The sequence below is a fragment of the Abrus precatorius genome, unplaced genomic scaffold, assembly GCF_003935025.1.
Source record: "Abrus precatorius isolate BTA unplaced genomic scaffold, Abrus_2018 Scaffold7, whole genome shotgun sequence".
In the NCBI taxonomy this organism is placed as follows: Eukaryota; Viridiplantae; Streptophyta; class Magnoliopsida; order Fabales; family Fabaceae; genus Abrus; species Abrus precatorius.
Genome location: NW_020874417.1, coordinates 14276037 through 14286113, shown reverse-complemented (window position 1 = coordinate 14286113; position 10077 = coordinate 14276037). Strand labels below are relative to the sequence as shown.

Below are 10077 nucleotides of genomic sequence, written 5' to 3'. Positions count from 1 at the left end.
ACTCAAATGTTAATTGAATCAAAATAGCTGAATGAAATCGAATTAAAGCATTGATTTGTATTGCAAAAAGGATTGGATAAAGCTCACTAAAAAAACTAAGCTAAAAGGGGAGTCAATTGACTCTCTTGTTAGTCAATGTTGAAAAATTCGACATATTTTTGAAAAATTTAGATATGATAGAATTAAAGTTTTTTTTTTCTACACTATAGTAATTTTTATTAGAAACAACTGTGTTTACAAGACTTTAAACTCAAAATTACAGGTTAAATTTAAATAATTACCTATCAATTGATCTGATTCTCTTGCTCAGTGATTTTATTTTATTTTAGTATAAATATTGTTAGTGTTATTTGTTAATTAAAATTAGAATTTTATTTTAATAAATAATTTAAAATTGAATATTATTATACATTACCAAAATAAAACTCTAATTTTAGTTGATAAAAAATATCAACAATATATATAAAAAAATTATCTAAACGCATTATTATAGGTTTAGTATCAAATAAATTTTATGTAATCATATAAATTCCTCTTAAAGCCAAACGCATTAATATTCAAGTAAAAAGATTAAGGGCATGGTTTCACGTTAAAATAGGATGACTGGATATGATAATTATTTTATTTTATTATGTTTGTTAGTTAATAGAAAATGGTATCTTGTTTTATTGAGTTATTTTATTTTATCATGTTCAAATTCATCCTGCAGTGTTAGAAAATAGTAAGATAGAAAATCTTTTTTTTAATTAAATTCTTACTTATACTTTTTATATATATATATATTAATTTCATAAAAAATAATTTTAACATTTTAATAAAAACTATTTTTAAAAAGTATATTTAAAAAATATAATTTTTAATAAAAAATATATTTTATTTTAATCATTTTGTAAATGAATTTAACTTTTATAATTTTTTGTTTTAATTATAATTTCTTACCGAAAAAATTTTAATTGTAAAAATTTGAATAAATTTGTTTAATTTAATAAGAAAACTAACATTATATGTACATAAAAATATTTTCAATTTATTAATATATATATTGAAAAGTAAAAAAAATAAATAAATATTATTTAAAAATTTATATTAATTATAACAAAAGAATAATTTTTTATTTAAATATAATTTATATTTTGTTTTATTATTTTTATTTATTTTAGATATTTAAGAAAATTACGTTGTGTTATCTATCCGCGCTATGATTTTGTCGTTCATTATCCTCTTTACTTTATTTAATCTACATTTACATTGCCGTGCCATTGTTTTACCTGTCATTTTCATGCCTTGGTGGTTTTGTTCTTAGTCAAGTCTCTTTTAGTATAGTTGAAATGTACGTATAAGTGTTTTCTTCTCTCTTAGCGTAATTGTTTAACTAAAATTATCATTATATTTATATTTAACTGAATTAATTTTTATTAAATTACTTAGTTTTTTAACATGACGATTGACTTAAGTTGACGAATAAGTCGAAAAATGAAAATAAATATATTATACTATGATTTTAATTAATTTCATTAACAACTATGTTTAAGTAATTAGTTCACAGTATTTTAATTTATTGTAAAAAAAACATTAACTATGTGAACATGAAAAAAGGGGATTAATTAAAAGTAGAAGGAATCACATGTCACACTTAATTCCAAGCAACATATTCTTGTTTAGGTAGTGAGTGGAAGCGGCAACAAGTCGCGCTTTTGATTTCTGACACAAGATCGAACATTCACAGTGTCTTAGATCTGTAAAAAGTGAAATAAAAACATTTTCTTTTAATAAGTGTCTAAAGATATATATTAAAAAATTTAAAATAATACATTTTTTATTTGAAAAGTAATATTTAATTTATTAATATAATGAATTTTATAATATTTTTTTATTTTTAATAAAAATGTTAAACAAAATTTTATTATTTATCTTTTAACATATGTTTGAAAAATTATATAATCTAATATTATTTTTTATAATTTTATTTTATTTTAATTTAATATAATTTTGAATCTTAATATGTTGTATTAAATTAAAAATATATTTAAAATATATTAATCTGAATTTGATTTTGATTTAAAATTTTAACTCCCTGTATCAATAAAAAATGTCATGTCTGGACTTTAATAGTTTATTACATAGTTTCTTGTTTTACTTTAAAAGTCTCATGACTCTTATCTATTTAATTTAATTATTTTTTAATAATTCTCTTATTTATAAATATTTAAATGGATGAACAACTACATTATAACTCTTCTAATAAGGATTTTTTTTTTCCAAATAAGGTTATTCTATTATTGTAATTTATAAAATTAATATTTTTCTTAAAAATATGATTTACCTTAAAAGACAAATAGTATGGGATAGAGGAATTTTTACAAGACGTATTTAATTAGTGTTTGCATATTTCAATAAAAAGTAGTTAAAATTAATTATATTTTTAAAAAAATATTATAACATTATATTTTGAACCTTTTGGACTTAAAATGTACTTTGTAGTCTTTTTAAAAATTATTTTAACTTAATTTTATAACAATAAATACTATATATTAAAATGATAAAGATTTAATTAAATTACCATAAAGAATATTTACGAAGAAATTTAAAATTTATATAAAGTAATATAAAAAAATAAGTTAAAACTTTATCTCCAATATTTAGATTAAATTAGTTAAAAGTAGGTACAAAATTATTGCAACGAAAATATGTATAATTTACACATTATTATTAGACAATTTAAATTTAATATATGTATATATATACACATAATTATAAAAGAGAATAAAATACTCATTAAAATTGATTGATTTAATAGTGTAAATATTTAAAAGATATATCTAGATATACTAAAATGTTTAAGATTTTTCCCCTCTCAGCAAATTATGTCAACCATTACTTAAATGCTGAATTTATTAATATTCTTATTTATTAGATAAAAAAAATTAAATAAATTTTATTGAGTAATAAGAAGATAAATAAAAGGATGTAAAAATATAAGATTTCTCTTAACTTAATTTTTTCATATTTTTGTAGAAAAAATGAAAATTGATGAAAAAATTTACGCTTTTCTAAAGATTGACACACTTTAAGAAATAAGAAAATATTATATTATTTTACATAAAAAGAAAGCAAAATATTTTAAATATTTTATTCATTCATTTTTTATGTGAAATAAGAAATTTTTTTAATGTCTTCTTCTATTTTTTAACTAAATAAATATAAATTATAATAATTTTATCTGTTGTATATTTTTTTTTGTTGCTATTTTGTATATTATTTATTTTCTTTCAGCTTATAAATGACACGTAAATAAATATCCAGATAAAATAGATACATTAATTCAATTTCTATAACGTTAAGGATAATTAATTTAAAATTAAAGTTTTCATTAGGACCCTGAGAAACCGAAAAGGAAAGAAAGAGAAAACATAATATATATTTTGAATAATTTTTATTTTAGAGTTGAGTTTAAAAATTTTAAATTTCTTATTAAAAATATTTTTTATTATAGTTATAGAAGTTTGATAAATATAATTATTTAAATAAAATTTTATTATTTTTAAATATTTAAAATTAATTTTAAAGAATAAAATTAATATTTTTTAATATTTATTTCATCTTTTGTTTTGCTAAAAGAGAGAGAACAAAGAGGAGTACAAATAACATTCAATGCTAATAAACAGTTTAAATTTCAAAGAAGAAACAACTTGTAATTAATAATTTTTTGTTTTAATTTTCTAACTAATAACTTTAGGACATTGATTAGTAAAATTTTAAATAATATTAAATATTCTAACATGTATGTAAGACATGTAATAAAAATAATTAATAAAAATATTAAAATCTTACTATTTAGTATTATCTGGTATCATGTTTATAACTTATAATATAAATAAAATTTTAGATACATATTAAAAATATTATAAAACAAATTAACAAAATTCATGGTATTACATTTACAAAAATATTTTATATGTAATATTGATTTTTAGAAATTTAAATAGATAAAATTAAAGAAACAACACATTCAAAGGTTTTCAGGAGTGACAAGGACATTTAATAGTTGAAGAGTGTCCAGGTTCTCTTCATGTAAGAAGTGGACCCTCCTTTCTCTCTCTGAATCTCACTCCTTTAACACTCACTCATCCCCCACGAAACAACGGGCTACATACCCTTTCCTTTCATGGTTTTTGGGAAAATGGTTTTTTAAAAGTGTGTCTAGTCACATAAGAAATATTTATTATCAAAATTATATATTAATATTTTTTATTTTAAAATAATAAATAATCTTTTATAACAAATTTACTTTTAATTATTTAATACACTAATATTAAAAAAATATTTTATATAAATGAGGTGCACATAATAAAAAAATAAAAAAATGTTTTTAAGTATATTAAAAAATATATAGTACTACTAAACACGCTAATTAAGTAGTAAAAACTTATTTGAACTTAATTTGAACTTTGAGTCAAATAAATATAATTATATTAAATATTAAGAAAAAAGTTTTGTTGTTTACGTTAGTTTTATATAAAATAAAAGATACATGTGATTAAAACTAAAGAAAAGTATATAGTAAAAATTATGCATATGAAATTTATCAAAACATATTTAATTAATTTTTTATTAATATATAGATATATGTATATTAGTATATAATCAAACATATTAATATATTAAATATTATAATTTTAATAAAAATATTATTTAATATTATTTATTATAAATTATTAAATACATTTAAAAATTAGAAATGGTTTTATTAAAAAAGCATAATAATATATTCACTTATGTGATTTTAACACTAGCTTATAATAAAAACACAGAAATTAAGTAAAATAAATAAAATACTATCTAAATATATAAAAATAAAAACAGTGTGACTTGTAATTTGGCATTGATTCCAAAGAACACCACATTGCACATATCTCTTCGCTTCTCTCTCTCTCTCTCTTACCCAACACAATATGACAACACTGCCTTAACATACGCAGCAAGAAGTACAACTCCACTTCATTTTCCAGCATCTGGGTCTCTCTTCAGTTATGTTCCTTTCTATAAACTACCCTTCTTTCCGCACAAACTCTCACGCCTCACTCACTGCTTCACCCCATTCCAAGGCACGAGGTACCTGCATTTCTCCACAGTAAGCAAACTTTTATTTATGTTTCCCTCTGTGTTGGGATTCGTTGCATGCCAAAGTGGGTTCTTTCTGTTCTTCCCGATGAAGGTGGTCATGCTGCCTTCCACTTGTTTAATCTTATGTGCCGATTGCATTAAAAATTCCTATCAATAATCTATCTTTAACTATATTTTGATATCTCCAGGGTAAGGATAAGAAGATTGTTAATATTTGATCAAGGTTGGTGTCTAAGTCCAGAACCAAAATTGGCATGTGTGTGTGTGTGTGTATATATATATATATATATATATATATATATATCCTTTATCTTTTTTTTTAATTATTTTTTTAAATTTGGTCTGCATTACTGGGTGTTTTGTATATTTATTGTTGGACTATGATCTTGTATTTTTAAGTGATTTTTGTGGGTGTTTCTTTTGGGCGGGAGGGGTTTTCTTGCTATCGCTTTAGTTTTTATTATTTTATTCCGATACATATATATAACGATTTGGTTGATAAAGATGTTATCTTTACTGTTTGCATAGTTTTATTTATTTTTTATTGATCCATGCCACTTCCACACAAAGGGGTATGTGGACTGTAAAAAGCTTAAGAATAAAAGAAATTTTCGTTTCCTACACTTTTTTCTTTCTTTCTATTTATTTATTATCATTATTATTTTTCTCCTTTGGATCGCGTCTGTTTATGTGGTTTGGGTCTTACTGAGTTGTAATTTTTATGCTGAACTGTATTTTGGCAGGGCATGATAATTGGAAGTTGAGAGTTGGAGCTAGAAATTGTTGGGTCCTTTTTTTGTTTTTCTAATTTCCTTATTCACCGGGGTGTGAGGTGTTGATTAATTTGTATGAAAAGATGGATTGAAGAAGCGACACATTGGATCAATGATAAAAGTAATGGTATTTGAAGTGTTAATTTGCTTGCTCCTCACTTGTGTGCTTGCAAAAGATAATGGGTTTCCCAGATGTAACTGTGATGATGAGTCTAGTTTGTGGACAATTGATACCATTTTGGAGTGCCAGAGAGTTGGTGATTTTCTCATTGCTGTGGCCTACTTCTCCATCCCAATTGAGCTACTTTACTTTGTTAGTTGCTCAAACTTTCCATTCAAATGGGTCCTCTTTCAGTTCATTGCTTTCATTGTGCTATGTGGAATGACACATTTGCTGAATGGGTGGACTTATGGCCCCCACACTTTTCAACTTATGGTGGCACTTACTATCTTCAAAATTCTCACCGCTTTAGTATCATGTGCCACTACCATAACCCTTCTCACTTTGATCCCTTTGCTTCTAAAAGTGAAGGTCAGAGAATTGATGCTGAAGAAAAAGACCTCAGATCTTGGAAGGGAGGTTGGTATCATAATGAAACAAAAGGAGGCTGCAATGCATGTAAGAATGCTTACTCAAGAGATTCGCAAGTCCCTTGATAGGCACAAGATTCTTTACACCACGCTGGTTGAGCTTTCTAAGACTCTCGGTTTGCAAAATTGTGCAGTTTGGATGCCAAATGTTGAAAAGACTGAGATGAACCTCACACATGAATTGAATGGGAGGAATATTAACTATCCTATACCCATTACTGATCCAGATGTTGAGAGAATTAAGGGAAGTGATGAAGTAAACATAATTAATTCTGATTCGGCAATTGCCACTGCCAGTAGAGGAGTTTCTGGTGTGGCAGGACCAGTTGCTGCAATTCGAATGCCAATGCTCCGGGTTTGTAATTTCAAAGGGGGAACGCCTGAGATGAGGCAAGCGTGTTATGCCATATTGGTTTTGATTCTTCCTAGTCGGGAGCCTAGATTGTGGAGTACTCAAGAGCTAGAGATCATTAAAGTGGTTGCTGATCAGGTGGCTGTGGCTCTGTCTCATGCTGCCATTCTTGAAGATTCTCAACTTATGAGAGAGAAGTTGGAGGAGCAAAATCAAGCCTTGCAGCAGGAAAAGATGAATGCTATGATGGCAAGCCAGGCTCGAACTTCATTTCAGAAGGTCATGAGTAATGGAATGAGAAGGCCAATGCACTCAATTTTGGGCTTGCTTTCGATGATACAAGATGACAATTTAAAGATTGAACAGAAACTTATTGTGAATTCAATGCTTAGGACCAGCAATGTGCTATCAAACTTGATAAATGATGCCATGGACTACTCAGCAAGATATGATGGAAGATTTCCTTTGGAGATGAAATCTTTTGGGTTGCATGCTATGGTAAAAGAAGCAGCTTGCCTTGCCAAGTGCATGTGTGTTTATAAGGGCTTTGGTTTTGTGGTTGATGTTGATAAATCTTTGCCTAACAATGTTATAGGGGATGAAAAGAGGGTTTTTCAGGTGATTTTGCATATGGTTGGGAATATAATAAATGGTAATGATGGGGGAGGTGTTCTTGTATTTCGAGTTTTTGCAGAAACTGGAAGTCAAGGAAGGAATGACCAAGAATGGACAACCTGGAGACCAAGCTCTTCTAGTGGGGATGTAAATATTAGATTTGAGATAGGAATTGATACTCGTGATTCTGAATTGGAGAGCTTAGTTCTTTCAGGGAAGATTGTGGGTAGAAAGCATGCCAGTGATAGGGTTGAGGGAAGATTGAGCTTCAGCATTTGCAAGAGGATAATCCAGGTGTGTTTTGTAACATTGATCATGTGAGTTGATAATAAGTTCATTAAGACTGATTTTTATTGTTATTCTTATGCTATATAAATACTTTAAAGTATAATGGTAGAAGGACCAAGTAAGTTTTGTTTATGCTAGCCTTTAAATGATTCACCTGGATGGATCTTTGCATCTGTTTTTTATGCATGTGTGAGAAAAATCACTGAATTAAAATATCTTGTTTGCAAGCTGCATGGTTTCTTCTTTTGAAATGAAATTCCAGATCTTTAAATGATTTATTTTTTGGAAAACATTTCTGTGGCTTTCCATCTTCCCCTTCTAAGAAAAAGGAAATTGGAATCTGATCTTGTAAAATTGAAATCTTTTTCAGAAGCATATTGGGTGCTACTCCATGTTTAGTTCTTTATTTCCTATTAGGAGTACAGCGAAGTTCTACCTTTGTTGTATGTTTCCTTAACGGATTGCCATTGTTAGATGTAATAATCTAGAATCTAGATTGCTTTTATTTATAGATTTTGTTGGCTTATTTGATTAATTATTTTTCAATGTCTTTGGAAAGATATTTACTGATTTTAAAATCTATTCAAGGTCCTTTTGAATGCCGTCAATTGGTATTCTGTATTTATAGTTGGAACAGTTAAAGTAATAGTTTCTTTGTTCTATAGATTATTTTTCTCCCTATTGATTTTGTACTTTGTTTCTATCTACAATGTTATTGGCAGTTGATGCAAGGGAACATATGGTTAGTGCCAAATGCTCAAGGTTTTCCTCAAGTCATGGCCCTTTTTCTTCGGTTTCAATTACAGCGATCTATTGCCATATCCATAACTGAACCTGGAGAAAATTTAGAGCCATCGAATTCAAATTCTTTCTTCAGAGGCCTCCAAGTCTTGTTGGCGGACAACGACGACGTAAATAGAGCAGTGACTCAAAAGTTGCTTCAGAAACTAGGTTGTGTTGTAACTTGTGTTTCTTCAGGATTTGAATGCCTTAGTGTCATTGGACCTGCTGGATCTTCCTTTCAAGTCGTTCTTTTGGATCTTCACATGCCTGAGCTAGATGGATTGGAAGTTGCCACAAGGATTCGCAAGTTTAAAAGCCGAAATTGGCCTATGATTGTTGCCATGACTGTGAGCACAGAAGAAGATTTGTGGGAAAGATGCATGAAAATTGGCATGAATGGAGTTATAAGAAAGCCAGTTTTGTTGCAAGGAATTGCTGGTGAACTCCGAAGAATCCTAATGCAGGGAAATAATGTCCTATGAGGATGGATGCTGCAAGTTAAATGCACTTGCAACATCAAGAAATTAATAATTTTCAATCACATTCTTGATACAAGTAGCGTACAGAACTCTTTGAATTTGACAATATTTCAGCTTAGAAATCTGTTACACCCCATCTTTCATGAGAAAATTAATAGTATGCCAATTAGTTCCTAAATTTCTCTCAATTTGTTTCATTTTATTAGTGTCATGTATTTAGTTTCAATTCGGAGCATGCATATATATTCTGAATGTAATCAGAAAATGGGGAACAAAAAATGAACCAATCAATTAAATGTAAATAGCACACATGACTTAGGCTAAGAGGATTAGACCCTGAGGCCACATCAAAGTTCTTATGATGAAGAACCTTTGCAAAACTTGGGTCAACCATTTATACATTCAGTTTCTCAAAATATGCTGCTGTTGGGTTTTTTTTTTTCTTTCTTATTTCTTGGACTTTTATTTTTGAATAATGAATTTTTATCCCGAGTAAATTTTAATAGACTTAAACTGTATCAATATTTACTTTGTGGATTCAGATATGTACAAGGGGTATAATGACTGTGATCCATGAATAGAACATATCTGGACTGTTAAACCGATAAAACAAACTGCAGACCAGGTTAATGCAAGAATTCTTAATCTCCTAGTGAAGTGAATTTTCTCTCCTATTTTTTTTCGTACACAAGATCAAAAGTGACATTGTTTTAGTATCAATTACTCAAGCTATTCTTTTACGTAACATAAGATATATCGAATATTCATGTCAAATTTATTTGACTATTTAGTACTACACATGCTGCAATTACCAGGTGAAATAAACCTTAAACAAAATAGTAAGTTTGCTTGTTGAACTATTTTCTTGCTATATTGAAAGTTTTTAATAAAGTAAAAGATTTTTTGGAAAGATCTTCAAATTCTTTTTTAACACAGGGAAGGACTATTAAGTATTTATTACAAATATCCTTCTTAAGAAGCAATCTTGCTCAAGGCAAATAAGATGTTGAATAAGATTATGTTAGTTTGTTAGTTGTACTATTTTCTTGCTATAATTGACTGTTTCAATAAA

At 27.0% G+C, this 10077-nt stretch overlaps 1 protein-coding gene across 1 annotated transcript; it reads left to right on the top strand.

The window, feature by feature from the left end:
- Positions 1-5906: 5906 nt before the first annotated feature.
- On the top strand, positions 5907-9008 carry LOC113872963 (ethylene receptor 2-like). Its single transcript, XM_027510873.1, has 2 exons — positions 5907-7749; positions 8466-9008. The coding sequence occupies exons 1-2, from the start codon at positions 6010-6012 to the stop codon at positions 9006-9008; spliced, it is 2283 nt and encodes a 760-aa protein (XP_027366674.1). The 5' UTR covers positions 5907-6009.
- The last annotated feature ends 1069 nt before the right edge of the window (positions 9009-10077 follow it).

Bases quoted from the DNA above. Each gene is read 5' to 3' on its own strand.
- LOC113872963 (XM_027510873.1), top strand. From the start codon at position 6,010: ATGATAAAAGTAATGGTATTTGAAGTGTTAATTTGCTTGCTCCTCACT. The intron at 7,750-8,465 runs GTGTGTTTTGTA...TGTTATTGGCAG, and splicing joins TTTGCAAGAGGATAATCCAG to TTGATGCAAGGGAACATATG.